The 22,595-nt window shown below is 37.5% G+C and overlaps 1 protein-coding gene across 1 annotated transcript in view; it reads right to left on the reverse strand.

Annotated features, from left to right (window-relative positions):
• Positions 1-19,687, reverse strand: part of LOC134531127 (ATP-binding cassette subfamily G member 4) — a 264,193-nt gene extending 244,506 nt beyond the window's left edge. The window contains exon 1 of the mRNA XM_063366701.1: positions 19,336-19,687. Within this exon, the coding sequence (XP_063222771.1) occupies positions 19,336-19,364 (29 nt within the window). The 5' untranslated portion in view covers positions 19,365-19,687. The remainder of the gene's footprint in view (positions 1-19,335) is intronic.
• Between the last annotated feature and the right edge of the window lie 2,908 nt (positions 19,688-22,595).

Here is a 22,595-nt window from a genome sequence, read left to right on the forward strand (position 1 = left end):
ACCTGCTGTGTGTCGAATAACATTAACACGTAGCTTCGATTTATTACGAGTTATTTACCAATAGAACTTCTTGTAGCCTTTCGCCAGACATGTTTCTGCTTAAGTCATGACAATAATGGAGTTAAACAGTTGTAGAGTGCATTTGTGATTTGCCAGTGCTATTACGTGACCTTCCAGGGCTGTGACATGACCTGTCAAGGCTTTGGTGTGAACTATCATGGCTCTGATGTGACCTGCCAGGGTGTGACGTGAACTTCCAGGGCTGTGACGCAACTGCTTCACGCGCTATCTTGGGTTCCTGTATTTCTATGTCATTATTTTTTTCCAGGTCCACTTCTCGGGATGTTCTCTTACATGAGCATTGCATTTAGTGTGTTTCAGTAAGTTTTGTCCCAAATTTTTACTACATGATAACTGTTAATTGTGATGTCAAGTAAATATTAGCAAATAATGTTTTTGCCTGTTTGAATGCAGTGTGGTTACTCCATAGTTAATTTTCTGGGTTTCCACAACTGATAACACAAACAAAATTACCTACATTTCAAATTTTCATAATATTTCTTCATAAAAATCTTAAATCATTAAAAAAAAAATTTACACGGGGAGTAAAAATTCGTGGGCAACAACACCTTATGAATTTAGAAATTATAAGCTATATGTACTAGGTTTTTAATAATTTCTTGCGCTATCCTGTACAATTGCGAAAAGTTACACCACACAGATAGTGATGGTTCTCACGTAGTGGAAGTTTGCAGACACTAAAAAAAAAAATTCCCTTAACAAATTAAAACAAAATGTGTTTTAAAGGAGGCGTCCGGGTAAGGGAGGGACCTAGGTGCATCTCAGACTGAAGCTTATAGTCTTGGTGAGAATAGGTAACGCAGGGAGACGGTTGCATGCATCATGTGCTTTGTGGTGGTACTGACCAGACACGGCAGCGGCTGAGCAATGACTAACTTCCCTATCTTAAATCTCGTTCAAAACTATGTTGAGTTGGCCCAGGTAAAACCCGCACAGACATGCGGGGTAAAGCTTGCATGCATTAATAGTGTAGGGAAGTACAGGAGTCAGGGGATGGCGTGGATGAAGAGTTGGTCGAGGGGAGACTTTCATATTTTGATAACTTCACATCTAGCTTTGTGACCAGGAACGAAATCTCCCCTGGTGGTGAGTGATTCGCCTCTCACCCGACCTCCCAAACAATGAAGGAAGAAGAAAGATAATACAACTTGCAACTAGACATCTGACTAATAGATTCTATATTGCCCAATGTGCCCTGAAAATTATTTTTGTATGGGCCCACATTGCTTAGTCTATATATATATATATATATATATATATATATATATATATATATACTTAACTCATTAGTTTTTATTTAATAGTGTTTGTTTGGTTGTGTTCAAGACTACACTATAGGACAGGTCAGCCTACGAAGACGCGCGCTTCGGCAGTCCGCGGGCAGCTGACGTAACGGAGTGTGTCCCGCGGCCAGAGAAAGCGCGCCAGGGCGAAAGTGCCTGCGCCTTGTGTTTCGACCGTAAAGTGAGCACATCAGGGCCAACCGTACACTGTTAAAATTGTTTACCTTAAATTTCCGAAAAACGCTGGTTACAAGATCCAGGGATCTTCATTAATTTATCGTTATCTTCAAAAATTTACTGGTCCAAAGTTCACTTACTTTGAACATGAACCCACAAAAATTATCTTAGTTATTAAGATAAAAATTCAATAACTGGTTGAGACTCACGCAAACACACACTTATTTCTTCCACGAGTGTTTGCCCTGTTTATACGAAGGGGAAAAAAAAAAAACAGAATTCAAACCTTGAAATACGTCACAGCATCTAAGAAAAAACAGTTATCTAAAATTACGAAGAACTCTTCGTTTATTTTAAGTGTATGCTTCGTTGAAAGGCCCGTAAATTTACTGTAATTTCTAACAGCGTACAGGACTTGTGCGACCAACATCCATGGTGACTACCAACACATGGCACGTTCTGTTCACCAATCAACAGGGACATCTATTTATCGCAAAAAGATTTCGTGGCGTCGCCTGTTCTCCCTGATTGGGTGAGCTTCTTTCAGGCACGTGTCTGCTTGCTGTCTGCACACAAATCACCGACATTCACTGCGGAAGCGAACGCGTCCTGAGTGGCCTGACCAAATAAGACAAGTGAATTCCGTTGTAGATGGCCGCCAATCACAAGGAAGAAACCGCCCGAGCAGGATTGCCTTATTGCAGCCTAAAATTAGGTTACATTTTTTTTCGCGAAAAATACATGGCTCTACCCATCAGCAACTAGGATACACGCCGGAAATTTTAATCATAGCGGCCTAACTCAACATGTAGGTACATATTGTTTCGAATGTGAAGTATAAACGGCTCGGAGAATAGCCCAATTGTTTGAGAGTGTACGTCCCGTTCCAGTCCATTACATTATTTTTATGTTTAACACGGTTAAACGTGTAGACATTTTGAGTGGTAGAACTTCACCAGAATGAAACATATAATTAGTGCATACCTTTTGCGTAGTTAGGTGACAAAGTTGAATTTTTAAAATTTTGTGCAGTGTGTATAAGGAGAACCAAATGGAATAAATAACTGAAATTTGTTGGGTTTAAAAGCAATGCTGGAGGCTACTGCATGGTATGGTTAATTTTTTTCAGAAAAAAATAATAAAAATTTATTTAGCATTTAAAACGTAAAATATTGATGATTTTAAAACGCCATGTTAAATTTAATAATTTGCTTTGAAAGAAATTAAACCATGCCACATAATAGCCAATAAAACTGACATTAAACCTAAAAAGTTCCAGTTTTGTAGTCCATTTTATTTTCTTTGTGCATACTGCACAAGAACGTTAAAAATGCATCTTTGCGAGCTAATTATATCAAAAAGAATGCTATATGTATATATATATTTTTTCATTTTGTGAAAGTTCAGCCACTCAAAAGTCGGCAATTTTAGCCGTGTGGAAAGTAAGTATAAAATAATGACCTGGAACGGGACATACACCTTAAGTCTATGACTATTTAATCACTAATATTTGCACAATCACCTTGTTTAACTACCTTGCTTTATGACTCAAAAATAAATCCCAGTCGAAGTATGTCCAAAAAAAATAATACTAACTTCAATACTGTACATTTGCAAACATCTGTGGAGTCTAACTCGACAGAAGGACTCTCTCTTGTTGGTCCTTGTCCGCACCCCACTGTTCCTGGGCCCGCACATCCTACCCACTTGTCGCCCCACAGCCTCCCTGCCAGCCTTGCAGTCGTCTCCGGAGTGCATCTGCGTTAGTGCACAGTCTGGTGCTTCTAGCGCGGTACAGCCTCCGCGCAAGGCTCTCAACTGGCGCGCAGTCCACTAAGTGTGATTAAAGTCCCGAAATGTAATCGTAAACGCAATTTGCATATATTTATCAAGCAAGGGTAATATTTTTAAGAATTCTACGTTAAATTGGGTGTCCGAGTTTCGTATTAAAAGTGTATTTGTAACGAGTGATCACATGAATTTGCTCATTGCTGAGGTTGGATGGTACACGCATCTGGCGAGTAGGCCTACTGAAGGACTCGCTACATCCCCTCCCGGAATAAACTGCTGGATCCGCCACGGTCCTGGACTGTGCAGTTGTGTCTCACCGCCCCTAATGACATCGCTGCCAACAAGACCTCAAACACACGTTATTTGAAAATACGTTTATCCAACTAGGTTCATCCATGTCCGCGGTGCGCAGTCCTCGGGGTCACGTCGGACGTGTCAGTGAGCGAGGCTCGCTGGTGCGTCTAGCGGTGTCGCCTCTGAGCTGGCGCGTATCAGCGGTAATCACGACAGTTTGTGGCGGAGAAACGGAGATAAATTTAAAATGCAAGTCCCTTCAGTGCTTTCAAAAATATATACCGGATGTTTCATGAATAAAACCCTATCCTGAAAAAACAAGCACCAACCATTTTCACTTTTCTATAAATATACTTTTCAACCAAAATACAGACAAAGTACTCTATATATGCCTTGGCGCATTCTTAAAATGCTTATCGTAAACATACCCCAGTCAGATATCTCGAGCAATTTATTTTTACTATTCCCAAGATTCCTTATGATATTTGACGTACTATCGTAAAAACACAAATGATTTTTCTAACAAAAATTGCTGAAATTTTATAAAACTTTTTAATAGGCATGTTAGCATTTATTGCAGTTATTTCGGCTAGCTTGTTGATGGAAAAACGAAGATTGTACGCACGACAGCAACTAGTGAGGGACACGGAGACGGAAGCGCGGCGAGCGCGCGGAGAACCAGGTAAGCGTGTCGCTAGAGCCGCAGTGGCACAGATACGTCAGCGCTGCGACACGGGTCATTAGAGTGCAGACGCGTGCTTCCCGCAGCACCAGTAAGAACGCTGACACGGAAGCGTGATGAGTGCGTAGAAATCAGGTAGGCGTGTTTTGCGGGCTTCGGTGGCACGGATGTCAGCGCTCCGCCCTGGGTCAGAACAGCGCAGGCATGCTTCTCGCAGCGCCGCGCGTCAGCAGGGTTCGTCCAGACGGAGTACCAAGCAAGATTGGGGGGGGGGGGGGGGGGGGGCTGTTAACCAAGAGCCTCCATTGCCGGCGCTCCAATGGGCCCCAGTCGAGGTTTCAGATCATGTTTAATGCTTGGGGTTACCCTGAGATGTCGAAAATCACAAGTAGATTGTTGATGTAGTTTATAGGAAACCTTACACAAGAGTGTGTCCACACAAATCTGCAATAAAATTTCCCTGACTGTCCATGACCACAATTTCAAATTTCCCAAATTTTCCTACTTTGCGTTTTTTTTCTGACTGAAATAATGAAAATACAGCCACCACCATTTCCATAGCTGGCTTATAATAATATAACAATAACAAAAATTCAAACAGAACCTTGCATTCTGCATTTTATAGTGTGTGCACCAAAACATCATCTGAAAAAAAAAATTATATTTCTCAGGGTGTCGGCAGACTGGAGCATTATTTCTGATCTGGAATTATGTCGGTAATTTTTTTTTTTCATCGCGTCGCGGACGCGGCGTTACTGAAATGCGTCAGATACGAAAGATGGTTTAAACTGGTGCATTTGTAGTTCTATTTCTATTATTATAAATATTCATACAGTTTTTGTTTAAAAATTTTGTGTGAAATCTCTGAAATGTGTTTACGCACAGTGATTTTTGAAACTGAAAGTTAAATTTTAAAATTAAACAAATTACTCTCTAAAAAATGTTTCCTTTTTCCCCTTTCTCAAACATATATATTTTTAAAAAAAATTGAAGAATTCATGGCTGTCGTATGTTTGGTGCGTATGTAACAGCGGTTAAGAGAACGTGATCGCTATCCCGTCACGTGCCAGCAACAGCTCGGCAGACGCGAGAGTGCGCCATTGTTCGACTCTGCTGACGAGCGCTGGCGATGACTGGCAGTCGGGTGGCTTCCGGGCCGCGCCTTGCGAAAGGCTGAATTGTTTCCGACAACGCTGCGGTTGTGCCAACGACCTCGCGGTATGTCGTTAGTTCGTGTTATGTGACGTACATTTCAAAGATACGGCACTATAAAGACTACACATTAACGGCAGTCATGTCTGGTCTTGTGCGAGAAGCACGGAGTCCCACTAGCGCAGCCGTACGTAGCGGTCAAATAAACTCGTCACTGTGAAGAAACTAACCAATCAAACTGCATGAAACTTGCAGGTTCCATTCCTTAAGTTGCATGGCTTCCAATGGTTAGGTCTGTAATACTTCATTCATTGTAATTCGGCAGCAAAAAATGCATCTCGAGGAGTTTTTGAAGTTTGTAAGGTGATTTGTTCCATTTTCTTTATATAAGGTTATTTGTTTTCCTAATTTTCCTAATATACGTTTATTAAACGTATAGCAATTTCGTCATAACGGTCTTGTATGTTTCTATGCTGTGTTTTTGCGCGCCATCTCTCAAGGCACCGCTACCGGCCAGTGCAGCATAACGCAGCTGTGAAACTCGCCCTTGTGCACAACTAACCGTATTGGACTAATTTTTTATTATGTGTTTATTAAGGAATATAGTCTCCAATGGTTAATTAATTGATTTTTCAGCCGTTATAATGCATTAGCAAAAGTAAATAAAAAACAATTCAAGTTTTTAAAGATTTATCATATGAGGCAGTCTATGTATAGTTCTCATAGGTTTTTCCCCTAAATTACCCTGGGGAGATAATTAAATTTAATAAAGGAATTAATTATAAATATTAGTTTTAAAGTAACCGCAATAATACAAATAATAAGAACCCAAAGCTTCAAAATGCCATAGAATATGTATAATTTAATTTACGTATTTGTAAGGTTTTAGTTAAACATCGGGAAACTAAGCCTTTGCGAACCATTTTATAAAAATACAAATTTTAATGCTCAAAACTTTAGTTTTCATTTATATATATATATATATATATATATATATATATATATATATATATGAATGTGACTTGAGTAATTTTATATATATATAATTTACTCAAGTCACATTCAGACTTTTTTTTTTGTTTATGGGAGAAGCACTTGCCAGTAAAAATAGAAACTTCTGATGAAGAAAAATATGGCTATATAAGGTAATTTTATGGATAGTACCCCATACAAATCAGAGACTGGAGATTGCGGATGGGTGAAGATTAGTTATGGTTACAGTTCTGCTTGTGGTGTGGTGAGTTCAATAAAAGTGATGTTTTAAGTTTTTGTAACTTTATGGTTTACTGGCTGTCATATAGTACAATGGGATTTTTGATTTTTATAAGGTGTGGATGAAGAGATAGTTATTATGCACATCTAAACTTGAATATAACATTAAAAAATGGATAAAAAATTGTATAATCTAGAAAAAAATTGTTATTAATATCAGCTCCTCGCATGAACAATTAATTTTTTGTTGATTTAAGATTTTTGTGAATAAATATTTCAAAAATTAGATTATAGAAGCAATTTTGAATGTGTTGAAACTTAGAAGAAAAAAAAACTTATAAGTTCAGTGCAATAAGCCACGGAAAAATTCTAACTAAAAATAATTGTCCGATGTACAAAGAGCAGATAAAAGTTAGCATTTTATATCTGGTGACAAAATGCAATGCTTATATATATATATATATATATATATATATATATATATATATATATATGTGTGTGTGTGTGTGTGTGTATAGGTGTGTGCGTTGGTGTGTGTGTGTGTGTGTGTATGTATGTATGTATATATGTAGTAAAATATCCGTAGACATTGTCTTTAAAAAATAAATAATGGCATGAAAAAACAATAATCCACCCTGGCTAATGATAACAAGTCTTAAATAGCTGTTTCGGTAATTATTAGTTATTCATATTTGAGACTTTTGACAGTTACAAGGTAGGCACAGCATACTGTAATATGGTATTTGCTGAGACTTGTGTACTGTTATTGTGGCCGTAACCACTCCTTGAGAGGAACCTGTGATTTCACTTAGTGCCAGCAGCGCCGCTATCAGCCCTGGGCCGATAATCCCGGCGGCGTCGTGACGTCACGTGCGGGGTCGACCAAACTCCACAGTCCGCCCTCCAGTCCGTGGCATGACGTCACAATGGGAGCTCTCTCGGCCTTCGGCGTGTCTATCCTGTCACCAAGGCGCGCAATGGCCGGCCACCGCAAGTGCCAACACATTGCCATTAGTTTCAACTGCCACTTCAACACTAACTCACGCGATCTACCTTCTTCATTTGACATCATTGTATTTATTAACGTATTTTTTAAGTCACAGTGGAAACTGAATGATTTGCGATTTTTTTCCCCAATTGTTTTACAGCATTTAAGCTAATTTACATGTATGCACAAGTAGACTGTAACCTAAACTAGCAGCAATTTGCGAAACATTCGCTAGTTTGAATTTACATTATTTTAAACAATGCAGATTAGGAGCTATCAATTGTGTGGTTTTAATTAATATTTTTACCATTAAACTAAAGACCAAAATAACGTATTTAAAGTTCATTATATACACGGGCCAGCTTGGGACGAAAGACACGGCAGTCACGAATGCTGGGCCCCTGAAGTTATATATATATAATTATACACACACACACACACACACAAGATTTCGGTGAAGACTGGTGTTATTTGGGGAATACAAGGTGAGCTGTGCAACGCCTGTAATTACAACCATAAAGGAAGTGATGCATACTACGAATGATAACGCGACTGTCAAAATCTCTTGTTTATGACCTACGTCTTATGAAAAAAAAAAAAAATATCCTCTCAAAATTGATTCCCGTATCATGAAACAAGACCTAACAGGACCATGTGCATAGAGATATGGATAAATAAATTGTGGCACGACCGTAACATTTCTTTAATCTCGTTTATGGTTAGAGTTCGCAATCGTTCACACGTACCGTATTACGTTACATAAAGAACGAGTGTACGGTCGCTAAGAACAAAATTTGTATTCTCCTTAACGCATTCGTTTTTATGTTCAACCCAGCACACAACACTAGGTAGGAAATGATAGTGTGGGTTAGTATGTAAATCTGTGCGTACTTATGTGCAACAGCTTAGTTCTATGTATACGACATCTGGTAGGCGTAATTTCGTGAATGGAGCGGAAGTTGCACGAAAATGTGTAACAACGGTGCTGCCATCTGTGGCGGATGGCGCGAACCAAAATCCATAAGGCCAAAGGAATATTTAATAGTATTAACTGTTCAATGAATTTTAACAAGACATGCAGTGTTTTCATAAAATTCCTTGTCAAAAATCAGGTCGAAAGTTTGTGTTTAGTATTTTTTTAAAGTCTTTCGCTTTTATCGGAGCCATTTTATTAGATTTCGCTCTGCAAATGGAACAATTCGATTGTCGGCATAGCTGCTCCGGCAGCGAGTTCTAGCGGCGGGTGTGGAAACTACTTGTTATTCGAGCCCAGAAATGTTGTTGAAAAAACAGTTTGCGTTTGTTTATTATTAACAATCTCGTCATTATCGGAAAATATTCTACTTGAAATTTGGTGTCAAAGTTTCGTATTATAGGTAGATTTTAACATGAGAAAATATGAAATTACTCGTTACCGAAGTTAGATGTGAGGAGTACTGAAAGATTCACTCACATGTTTATCTTGCAGATTATTGATATGACCACATGACGGCTCCGACCAGCTGTCACGCAGACCCTACTAGGGATGTGGGGAGGTGTCGGGCACTACAAGGGTTGAGGAACCATCCCAGTACTGCGCCACCTTGCGCCACCTCGCTCCACCTCAACTACGTCATGTTCACGAGGCAAAGTTGGCAACCAGTGTCCATAACTACATTTGGTACGCTGACGGTTCGGGAATGCTTTGGGAGTCAAAATTATTTTAAACTTAACGAAAATTATTAAGGATTAATATATTTCTTACAATGATTTTTTGCTATAACTGTCTTTCTATTCGGTACTCTTATCCTCTGCATTGCTATGCATTATCTTCGATAAAGGCAACTATAAAGACTATGTATTAACGGCCGCCATGTTTGGTCTCGCGCGAGAAGGCACGCCGCAGCAGTAGGCCGCGGCGAAGTAAACTCGTCACTGTAAAGTAACCAGCAAACAAAACTGCACAGTCTCCAACGGTGACGGTGGTCAACACTGTAGTCATTATAATACATCGAGAAGCATTTATGATGTTGGTAAGTTGATTTGTTCAACTTTATTTACTGAAGAATGTTAGTTTTCCTCATTACTCTAGGTAGGTATAAGACAGGGTGTCCAGCAAACCAGGATTGAAAAATTCCCTGACTTTTCCAGGTTTTCCAGACAAAAATGAAAATTTTTCCAGAAAAATTCAGATTTTCAGATTAATATCTTTCAGAGATTTCTTAAATGAAAGTAACAAATCATTTGCAGTTGTGTGACCCAGAAATGCAAAGTTGTAATATCGTGTAGCAACAGTTTCCTTTTCCTTGTCCCAGAAGCTGATGTAAATATGCATTTGTTGCATTTGAGCAACTTTGTTTAAACTTTCATCAAAAGCAACAACAATATGATGACAGTCAACAACATTATTTAACATTTCCTTTTGAAAGTAAGGAGCAAGGCCTGACACAATTGTGTATGCTAATTTGGTTTTCTGTAATTGCATTCCTGCAGCTATTTCACTATCTGGAAACATTATTTTGAATAAAGATACACTATTGGCAGCAGACCTAAGAGAAAAATGCTGCATAATGGCATTCAAACACCACAAAATTTTTGATTTTGTAACACTGTCTTTCCTGAAATATTGTTCAACACCTCGAGAACTCACAGACTGGGATCTGCTAGGCAAATCACTATTATGAGCTTTGAGATGATTTGACGTTACCTGACGAATGAAATTGTTCATTAGAAGCTTGTCCATCGAATTTGCTTGTGGTAACTTAAGACACAGCAGTAACCGATTGGAAAAAAATACCAACTGACTTGGAAGAATTCAATGCATTATTTGCACGTTGGTGTTTTTGGCCTTTCATGTGGCTTGAAAGAGCTTGTTTGCCCATATTACTGAGGGAAACGACAGTCTTGCATAATTTACAAAAAAAAATTAAATTTATCGCCCGGCACTTCCACGCACCAACTAAAATGCTGGGTCAAGTCAATGTTTTCTTGAATTTAGACATTATTCACCGAAATTGTAGATGCCTAGTCACAGCTCCAGTAAAATCTAGCAGAAAGACCGCGAAAGATTTGCAATAAACAAAGCGTAAGTTTGTATGCACATCGCTATAGTGTAAAGAAATATGCTATATTTTATAACTTCCTAAGATCACAGCACTAAAATTCGTAAGTATTTTGGCTATGATTAGAGTACAAAAATTTCCAAAATAATATTTGTATCTTTCAAAGAAAATTATGTTTGGCAATCTGAGAGAACTGACGAAAAGTGTAAACAAACGGAGGAAACTGCAGTAATGGCGCTGGTGGTCGGTTCGGCCAGCTTCTGTAACCTTCGGGTACACTCGAGAACCGCCAAAAGTATGGTATGTTGTAACCCAAAATATGGTACAGTAGCAATATATTAGGCAGACTAACTATGAACAGTAGCTTACAAGTTTACAAACTATGGTATTATCTGCCCCCTTCCTAATGTTGGGTGCGGTATTATCATCAAAATACGGTATGGATGTCATACATACGGTAGGTATTTATAGACTTCATGAAAGCAGCACGCTTGTATGTCGCAAGTCCAGATACGTAAAGGAAAACATTAGTTTAAATATGATTTGATTTGTCAAATAGTAAAACTAAAGAGTGTATTCTGTAAAACTTTGAGAAAAACCTTCATGATAGGCAAGTGGTTAGTGGTTTTGGTCATTTCCAGATCTTTCACAATTTTCCCTGACTTTTCCCTGACCACCAAAATTCCCTGACTTTTTCAGGTTTTCCAGGTTTTCCAGGTTTTCCAGGTCGCTGGACACCCTGATAAGAGCATGAAATGTGCAGTAAGGGTCAAATATCGAGTGTACGTTTACTGAACGTTCAAACTCGTCTTGTATGTTTTTAAATTTTTGAGTTACCGCGCGCCCTCGCTCATGGTACAAAGGAAACTGCTTTCGGAACTGCTGTGTCGTAAATATTCCAGTAGTTTCAGTTGTGATGTTGCTATAAAATCTTCGGACATTTATATGAGTCACTGTACCTAAATATGTGTTTATAGACACAATTCAATAATGCAGCGGCATTAAAAATGAAATACTGTTCAGAAGCCACTATTGGTTCAATGTGTCAGGTGCGGACATAACAAACCCAATAAAAATCAAAAACTCAAAAGCTTATTAATATATTATATTTATCTAAATCCTTATTACAATTTTGTGGGCACGAAAGCAGCAGAAATTTTTCACAAATCACTTCCTAACTTAAACAAAAATTTAGTAGTGTAAAATCTAATCTCGGTCGAGTTCGTTAATGGGCAATATCCAACCAAACAGGTAGAAATGGGGAAAGTATTTCGAAAAACAGAATAATCGCTGTAACTCCCATAATATGGAAAATATCACATCCATTTGAATGTACTGTTATGAACGCGAGCTACCAGACCGCGATGCCCTGCACAGCCACTAGCGTCACGCGCCGTGCCACGTGGGATCCACTGACCTAAGGCATGCCACGCTCGCCTGGCAGGATTACAAGGGTCGTCGCTACCCCGCCTCCCCCCTCCGTTCACCACGCATTGTCCTGCTTCGGCGCTGTTATCTATCGCTGAGCAGCCTTGGGAATTCCGCGGGCCGCCGCGCGGAGTGGCGAGAATGTACGCCGCACTTCTAGACTGTTCGGGCATCAGGTCGGCCCGGAATGACGCGACTCATCACAGCTGCTCTCGTCGGTTCGAGAAGGGCGCCACAGTACTTAGGCAGCGACGCCGGCCTCCGCGGGAGTTCCGAGCGAGTTCCGAGAGTTCGGAGAGTTCCGCAAGCGAAGGGAAGTGCGACATCGGCGAAGAGGGTGAGAGACTCCCTCTGAGAGTGGAGCGACGCGGAGTTTGACTGGATCGTGAAAGTGCGGCGTCTGAGTGACGCGATACTGTGTGGACAGTCGCGTGGTAAGGGGGCGAACCACTGTTGAGCCTAGCTCCAGTGAGAAGTGCTAACTGCGGAACTTGACAGACATTGAGTGACTTGAAAATAAACATTTTTAAGTGCTAGTGATCGGAAATTTTGAAGTACAATTATTTATTATTAATGTAAATATTCGTAATTAATAAAACTGTAAAAAAAACTAATTGGGCTATCCCTTACGAACCCAATTTTCCCCACATACGTCGCAACAGTATTATAACTCGTAGGAGTGATGTCTGAATACAACCAACCATAACTGCAAGGAGTTGAAAAAATAAAAGTTGGAGAACAAAAAAAAATCATTATTCCCTCGCAAGTACACCATCAAATTCGTACAAATTTTTTGCTAATCTTATAATTTTTATCAAAAACTTTTGTCTGAAACAATTTTTGTTTAGACTAACCATAGCTGCAAAAGTTGAAAAAATTATACGTATAATTTTAAAAAAATCATTACTGCAAGGGTTGGAGGACAAAAAAAAAATAGTAACTTCCTTCATAGGCACATCATAAAATTTGTTCAGATTGTTTGTACATGTTATAATTTTTATCTAAAACTGTTGTCTGAAACAATTTTTGATTAGACAAACCATTGGTGCAGGGGTTGAAAAAAAACCTGTGTTGAGGAAAGAAAATAGTATAATTTTCCTTCCATGCACTATATCAAATTAGTCTTTATTTTCATTTAGTTTTTAAATATTGTTGAAAACGTTTACTCTAAAGTAAGTTTTATACCACAAATCATTACTGTAAGGGATGGAAATAACAAGGGTAGAAAGACAAGACGTAGTTTTCGAAGAAATAATACCTATTGTAGCCGTTACCAGTCTTTAGGACCATTTTTATATAGTTTTTTGTTTCCCATATATATATATATGGGAAACAAAAAACTATATAAAAATATATATATATATATATATATATATATATCACATTTTTAGGAACGTGATAACTGCCGTAATTTTTCACAAATTACTTCCAAACTGATACATAAAATATAATCATTAAAAATCTCGGTTGAGTTCGTTAATGGGCAATATCTGACCAAAGGGGTAGAAATGGAGAAGGTTTTTTGAAAAACAGAAAAACCATTATAACTCCCATAACATGACGAATATCACATTCCTTTGAACGTATTATAATTCGTAGGGGTAATAAAAAAAAATTTGTCCTAATACATTTTTGATATGACCAACCATAATTGCAAACCAGAAGGATAATTTCAACATTTTTGGAAGAAAAAAATGGCTGGTGAGAAAATAACTGTAATTTATGTTGAAATTATGTTTTTTCTCCCTCCAGCAAACCACATCATTAAACATTAAATTGACCCTGATGTTAGTGAATCATTTGGCATTTGTAAGTCACGGGACAGGTAGCCTGTCAAAAATAACTTCAGGTAAATTCAGGGGTGTTTCCTTCCCCAATTTCCTTTACACGAATTGTTAAGTTTACCCGTCTCAAATGACCTCATGTGGCAAGACATTGAACTCCATAAAAAAAATTACATTTAGTATTACCGTGTTTAATTATATGGCCATAGGCATTTTACAGAACTGGGGTTTACTATATAAATACCAACCATGAATTAAATGCAGCATCAGTATAGAAGATATCAGCTTGATGAGCAACAAATTATAACCACCATTAAAAAGATGAAAATATGCATCTACTATTACAATACAGTAAAATTACTTATTAATGTAAACATGCTAGTTATTTTATAGTTTAAGTACAAAAGTTTAGTGTTTTCAACAAATTGCAGTAATGAATTTTTTTCCACACTAAATTTCGTACTAAACATAACAGTGATGCAGCTATGTTTGTATGAAGTACACAAATGTATTCATTTAAATATGTTTAGTTACTTTCATCTGGTATGTTATAATTTGTAATTTAATAACTAGTTTCCACTAATTTATATCTTCCATGTTCGAATACTTCTGCATAAAAAATAAAACTTATTTGTAAGGTGTAAAAAAATGTTCCAATAGCTTAAAAAATTGTTCAACTGAACTGCATATCTATGGGAATAGATATTTCCCTCTTTTCTAAAATTACAAAAAAAATTCTCTATCATAATTTACACATCATAATTCACACATTCACATATGCCTCATAATTTTGCATTTTAAGATACAATTCATCAGTTTTTCTGAAATTTTTAACCGTACATATACCTATTCTTACCCGAAAAATCTACAAAATGTCAAATCTATTTCTTCAGTAAAATTTTTTTGTTGTTGTTTTGTTTTGAATGGATCGTATTTTGACTTAATATGCACACTAATTCTCAGTGTTATTATGTTAAATATTTAACAGCTAAATTTCCAAAACATTTGTACATGTAATAATTACTACCTATTAATGTGTACCGTACTCAATGATATAAGAAATTGTGTTAAATTTTACTTCATTTATATAAACTTATGTACTTTATGTACAGTTAACAATAATTCTATCCACCAAAACACTAAAGTGGGGTGAGGGTGAGACTGTAAATATCGTCAAATTTTATTTCACCATTTTGTGCTCTTTCTAATAGTACCAATCTCGAGATTGTAAACATTAATAGAAAAAAGTTATAATAGGATTACTCAACTGATGTTTACAAATTTTTGGTAATTCATTTTCTCCACTTCTATCATAAATTGCACGTACTTCTGGGCATTTAATTACATTTTACGAGTGATATTTGAAATCTACATAAAATTCTGAATAATTATGGTTAATTTTGCAATTCTACAATAATAAAGTTATTACAAATGTAAGTTGAAGCAAGATGTGTCACTCGACTTTGGTTGCGGGTTAAAAAAATTCCACCCAACAGAGGGAAACTTTGAAGGGTTTTAAAATCCAAACAAGAGCCAATATTTCAAAAATTGAAAAATACGGGTTCTTATATTCGTGTGAAAATAACATGTACAAAATTTCAAACAAATTTGAGATGGTGGGGTAACCCTGGATGATCTGACATGGGACACAGCATATTTACACAATATTTCTTAGTATTTTTCAGTAAATTCAGTATAATATGCTGAATTACTGAAAAACACTAAGAAATTATGATTAATTAATATTTATAAGCATGTGACATATGGAAACTATTTCTCTTTTTCCAGAAGCTTGACAATTTATTTCAACAGAACTGTAAAAATCTATCACTTAAGAACATCTTCATTCTGACTCATTGGTGCTTTTTTGGTGTATTGGGTAATCATCTTGCATACTTAAGGGTTAAAGTTACTTCTGACTTGATGGCAGTGCTAAAACAGCCTTCTTCACTGTTTTCTCAAGAGTGTGTAGTGATTTATAAGATCTTAACTTGGAATTTGGAGAATCACATTTCATTTGCTGCTAATTTTTTTCGTGATCAACTTACTCTGGCCTCTGCCCTCTTCTTTTCCATTTTATTTTTTGTCAAACGTATGACGTGACAAGTTTTCTTTTCTTCTGTTTTCCTTTTTTCTATCACGATCTTTCTGAAAGTTTTAAGACCCACTTTTCTGGATCTTCGATTTACCTCTTCCTAGACTCTGCTATCAGTAAACATTTTAGTTTTCCCACTGCTTGAAATAAGAGAGGAAATAAATAATTATGTCGTGCTTGCTGTATAAATGTAAGAATCAAATAGTGACTCTTGAAAAATTCTGCTGAGGAAGGTACTGCATGGCTAAAACACTAGCCTGTGATTTAGTAACATGCAGCTGAAAAGTGTGTCATTTTTGGAACAAAAGAGATTGACCCAATGTAATACCAAAATTCAAGAAGGTAAGCAAAACAATGAGACACTCAATTTCCTGAAAACTTAAAAATACTTATTTAAGCTCTTTTTAGAAATACAAATTGTAATTTTCAACACTAAAATTTATGTATTCTCAAATAAATGCTTCTTAAAAACAAAGGGGCTAGTATTAACTTACAAATGCCTATAAAAAGGTACCAATCGTAATAACGGTTACAAGATTGTTTTATTTTTAACTGGGCAAGTTTTGGCTTACAAAACACTTTTCATATCTATTACCAAATGAAATGTGTCAAGTCCGTTATCAACATTTTTTCATTAAAAAACAGTAACTAAAATTTTTATAAAATTTTACCTAAGCCTATATGTTTTTGAGATGATTATTTATATTTTAAAATTATGTTAATGGAGACTTAATGAAGTAGCCACCAGACAAACCTTTTCTAAGTTTATGGTAACGGACGTGACATGAAAATTGTTTACAAATGATGCTCAAAAGTGATACTTAAACTAAGCTTTTTCTACTTGGAATTAGTCCCACAGAAAACTTCTTAATTCTTGCTACCTGAAACATAACCTCATCTTTCACAGCTAACCAATGCATAGACATTATAGCTGTAACATATGATAGTGGCAGAGAGGTTTCAAGCAGCTGATATGTCGCATACCATAACATAACAATACCCTCGGGACAGATATAAAAAATAAGTTCATGATAAGCTATATCAACTTTGTACTTTTATCATATACATCATGTATAAGCTTAAAATGAGCCAAATTAGTTTACATTAAATCTTTTGGTTTCACTTTTCATATAATGGTTGTCTAACATCAGCAATCTGCAAACTTATGCTAATTATTACAAAACCTAGGCCTAAAGATTGAAAAAAAACCAAGAATTTTACTTCTCTGTGATTGAAGACTGTCGGTATTTGGTGTTTGTCCTCAGCCTGCTGTGAATAGGTCAAGGACATATTTACCAAGTTATGAGAAGAGTTGAAATATGTTGTGTATATTTACCATACAAGGCCAACAGAAATGAGACCACAAGATTGTGATAAAAGGTCACTAGGCTAAAGTGACTGCCTAAAATCTCATGTGTATCTTACATTGTTTTTATTTCTTAGATAAATCACTAAGTGTCTAAGTATTGAAAAAATTACTGACTTAAAAAAAGAGTATGCAAAATACAAAACTGTTGTGTAATTTTATATACCCTATATTTCTTATATGTAAAAAGTTTTTACTTTAAATATAAAAATAGATCAATTAAAAATTATACTTGCAAAAGGGGCACTGTTTACAGAACACTTAATGTCAAAAAAAAGTACCCAATTTAATGTTTACATTCAAGTAAAACACTTAAATATTATATCATAAAGTTTGGTAAGTAAAAATCTATAACAGTCATCCTTACAGAAAATGAAGGATAACAACACATTCAAAAATTGGGCTTCTACTGTAGTAGAAGTCACAAATTTAGGCAAAATTGCTGCAGGCCTCTGTAATTTAAAAACAAAACAATTTTTTTTGGATATCCTGTTGCTGTTTTTACAGGCTAAGTGTAAATGCGTGCCAATAGGGTTGTAGGGTTAGTTTTTTTTAAATGTGTTTAATATTTTGAATGTAAAACCAATTCTTTGTTAACATATCTTAGAACTTTGAGGAATATTAAAGCATTACCTTTACGTAGACCAGGGCTACACCCTCCCTAAGCCCAATGTGCCTCACATCTCGCCCGGCCCCTCCTTCCCCCATCACCTCTTGGTTTCAAACCTCCCGCCATCAGGAACCAGTGTGTACGTGTGTTTGCCCACCCTGCAAGAGGCGAGTAGAGTCGGTGCCACACACCCCAAAAATAATATTTATTTAATTAATATAATTTGTAATTTTAATTATTTAATTATAACCCCTAGTGTTGTTTTCTTTCAGCTTAAGTAAGGACATAATAGCGCCCTATGCGGCCGTTGCCAGAACTAGCCCCGGTGCCGGACTCTTTCATTTAAACTTAAATAAATATTAAGCACCTTTTTAATTAATGTTTTATCAGAGTAACATATATCATTTTTAGGTAACTAGTTGTAAAGGGTTTGTTCTGTTACGTGTTCGCTTACACATTATTCTGCAACTAACGGTAAAAAGAAAGCTTCCTGCCGCCATGACACCCTGGCAAAACCCGAGTCTCTCTCTATTGCCACCCGGAGTAGAACGTAGTCGCTTCACCTCGTGGACTTCCACTGTTGCATCTCTGATCCGTTAACATCCGTCTGGTATTAATTAATTCTTGAAACTTTTATTTTTCTTCGGGGCCTACTCTAGGAGGTAGGCTGTTTTATTAATAATTTAAGTCCCTATGCGGACATTTCGAACCGGACGTTAATAAAATCCTAAATTAAGTTTAGCTAAAAGTTAACAAGACATTCATTGACTGTTAGGCAGTATGAAGTTCACCGGGTCAGCTAGTTTGTATATAATTCTAAAGTTTAAGTTTACTACATTTTTTAGTGAAATCTCTGAAATTTGTTAATGTACTGGGATATTTCAAGTTGAACATTAAATTTGAATTAAATATGTATCTCTCAAACATGCCAATTTAATTTTAAAAAAACCTAAAAGCGTTAATGGCTGTCATATGTTTGTTACAAATGTAATGACCAGAATCATTTTATACTAAAATATTTATTTTTGTTCATCACGTGGGTGAAAACTGCATTGCACAATAATGTAATATTTTTCTGTCGCAACACATCCTACGAGTCAAGCTATTGTGATTCCAGAATAGAATGAACAAAGGTGTACCCCAAATTTCAAAACAAACTGAGATAGATTTTTAAAACCATACTTTACATTTATGAAGATAACTAAATATTTATCTTAAGGTAGGTGTATTTTTAAATCGATAATCTGTAAATTTTTGCATAAACCTTTTTTTTTATATATTAAAGATGTATAAAATGTTAATCTTTAAAGGCTAAAGTAACATCAATAATAGTAAACGTTTAGTTACTTACAATTTATTGTTGAGCCTATAGGAATTCATTGTGAAAATAACTTCCACGACGCGATCGTAAACCTACAAACCAGTACACAACTCTCACTTCACCACATGAATACCGAACCTGGAAGTGTGTACTGACAAATAACCTACTTTCTGCTCGTCTTCATGCTGAACTTTCAAAACCAGTACAGCCTTGTTCTGTGAGTGCAGCTAAGTCTCAAACGCAATATATAAAGATTAGAGTCGAGACAGCAAAACAAAACGCAATTACAGAATAATAAAGAAATACAAGACAAGTAATCATTAGTTTTTGACAGCCTAAGTATATTTAGCTCTTTAAAAAAAACATAAACAACTTTAATAACATAGAGTTTTTATTGCGTAGAATCACTATATGTCTAGAACATAATTGGGGGGTAAGAATAATATTGGTCTAAATTCAAATATAGTTTTACAATATTTGTTCTTTATTTTTAATTTTTTTTTATTTATTTTCAATCCACCACCTGCAGATCCCCACATGAGCCAACATCTCAAGGGATATAGGCCATGTCACATTATAAACAAAAATTAAACATAGTTAAAATTGCGATAACCTAATCAAGTTTACAATTATAATGAATTTTGCTAATTTACACTCTCAACAAATTGACTTGTCCCGGGCTTCTGAGAGGGGCACAGGGAGGAGCGGGAGCGGTCCCCGAGCAGGGTTCGCTGCCCAAGAGCAGGGAGTGGTAGGAGCGGTCCCCCAGAGAGGTCGCTGCCTACCAGAGGAGGAGGGAAGGAGGAGGAGCGGTCCGACAGAGAGGTCGCTGCCTACCAGAGAAGGAAGGAAGGAGGAGCGGTCCTGCAGAGAGGTCACTGCCTACCAGAGGAAGGAAGGGGGAGGAGCAGTCCTCCAGAGACGTCGCTGCCTAAAACAATACTGCTCAAGTATTCAATCACTTTTATTGGCCCAGAAATTCTGGGAAGAGCTTTCTGCCTGGCTTAGCTCAGCCAGGGTAAATATACAAAATATGTACATATTCAGTAGGGAGGGCACATCTGTACCCTTCCTGTGCATACATATTCGACTTACAAAACTCTTTACATTCACTTGTATCATTAACAGTTTCTTGTCACAACACCATATATTTACATATTTGCCCTGAGTTAGACGGGGCAGGTAGACAAAGTCACCTTACTTTACATTCCCCTTTGTCTGCCATCTAGGGGCGGGTGGCGAACTAAATGTCCTGCCCATAGAGTGTGTAGGAGGGGTGGCGCACTTGGGGCTTGTGCTATCATACCAGCCGAGGCCAAAATGGTGGACATGACAAAATAATAACATATTTTACAAATTTACAATTTTCACAATTTACACAATGCAACAAACAGTACATACAGAGCATATACACAAACTTCCCTAGACAAGGTCAATTTTACTCCAATTGTGAACACAATATATATTGACGCCGCCGTCAGTGCTCCCTCTGAGAGCACAGGCCGTTATGGTCCTCAACAGCTGATCAGTACCGCGCCTCGAACGCGCCCGTGCGTGCAACATAGTGCAGTGCCCCGAACGACGTGACGTCAGTCACGGCCCCCTACGTGTGCAAAGCGCCCGGCCGGGTGTGGCACTGCGCAACTAAATAATTTGTTCATGCATTTGATAAGACAAACAAAAACTAATACTTGTAAAATAACTAATAATTAATGTTAATTTAATAATCATTTTGTAAACTCGGATCATTCACAAAACTGGCCGAAATCATCTTCCCGTGCTCCGCAGTTTCCCGCGGAATTTCCCCCCTCCCTGGCCCTGGCGGCCAAGGAGGTTAGTCAGTCACCATCCAGCACTCGCCAGGGCCGGCAGCCCACGCACGGGGAGCTCTCAACTTTCGCGCCAACCTCACCAGTCACTGCAATAGGTAATTATAGTCAAACCGTTTAACTCAGTCAGCTCCCCGGTCGGCCCGAACCAGCCGTTCAAGATTTCGCACGGTCCTTCAATATAATGTGCAGCCCGATACAGGTCTTTTTGTGTGCTACGTAATTAATTAGGTGACCCCGGTGGCACCTGCGCCTCACGCTAGTGAAATCCCACCTCGGGAATTAGTTCATCGCCCACGCGGGGCGGCACTGCGCCAAACGCGAACTCAAGTTTTAAGACGAGTCATTAACTGGGACATGCCATGGTCGCGAGTGCGATATCCTGCCGGATTCCACCGCATCCGTACCCAGCGTAACGTGGCCCCAGCCACCACGCGGAGTAGCCGCCATTGTACAACCACCTGTGTGGGACACCCGGACCTGGTCCGAACCCGGGACTAACCACAGTGACTGTAGTGTAGTGTTTTGTATTAAGTAATTTTGTATGACCAGTCGTCCACGTATTTCCCGTTGCGTTCCGCAGACTTTCACGTAGGTAGGAACAGACTTACCGTTCACCCGAGCATCCCACTCGCATCTCGCCGGGAACAACCCCTATCAACGTACTTGCCACCGGGTTACCGTGTGGCCGTAACAAGTTCGCCAATAGAGGGTGGCGTGCGTGGAGCTTAGGTCGACGATGAAGCGGCCAGTTACGTGAGCGTGTAACGTGTAAAGTGTGCGACGGAATAAACCAGCTAAAAGTACGTGTGTGTTTTTATTAATAAGGCGTCCTGGGAGGCCATAACAGCCCGGGGAGCCCTTTGCCAATGCGTCCCTGCCTGCAGCCACGAGGCCAGGAACCCCGCCCATGAGATCAAAATTAGTAAAAACATTTCTAATTCACGTAAAATTCAGATCAGGCAACGGGGACGGCGTCAATATGTCAATATATTTGGGATATTACTAGTACAAATTTTATACTAGGAATAGCCAAAAAAAATTTTGACATATTGATTTTATAGGTATATATATTTAACAAAAATAAATTTTAAAATAATATTTATATGTGAATTATTCTTATTTTATTTCTTTTAAGGAAATTAAGTAAGACTTTAGGAAAATAAAGAATTGTATTAGAATATTTTACAAGTTTATATTGTAAGACAAAATAAAACTTTAAGAAACAAGTTGTAAAGCATCTTAAAGATCAACTTGGTAAACCTATTAATATAATCTTGATAAAGTTCGTACCTAATGTGATAAGGTTATGAAACTTCCACTTCTTTTTCATCTGGAGGAATGTACTGTGAAGCATAAGTCCGATAAAAAAAAAAGGTTGGTAAATAGGTGGGATGGATGGTAATAGTTTAATCGTTTCCTTTTTTCTTTGATTCAATTATGACGTCGTACCGACCATGG

This window comes from Bacillus rossius, chromosome 3, assembly GCF_032445375.1.
Source record: "Bacillus rossius redtenbacheri isolate Brsri chromosome 3, Brsri_v3, whole genome shotgun sequence".
NCBI classification, from domain to species: Eukaryota; Metazoa; Arthropoda; class Insecta; order Phasmatodea; family Bacillidae; genus Bacillus; species Bacillus rossius.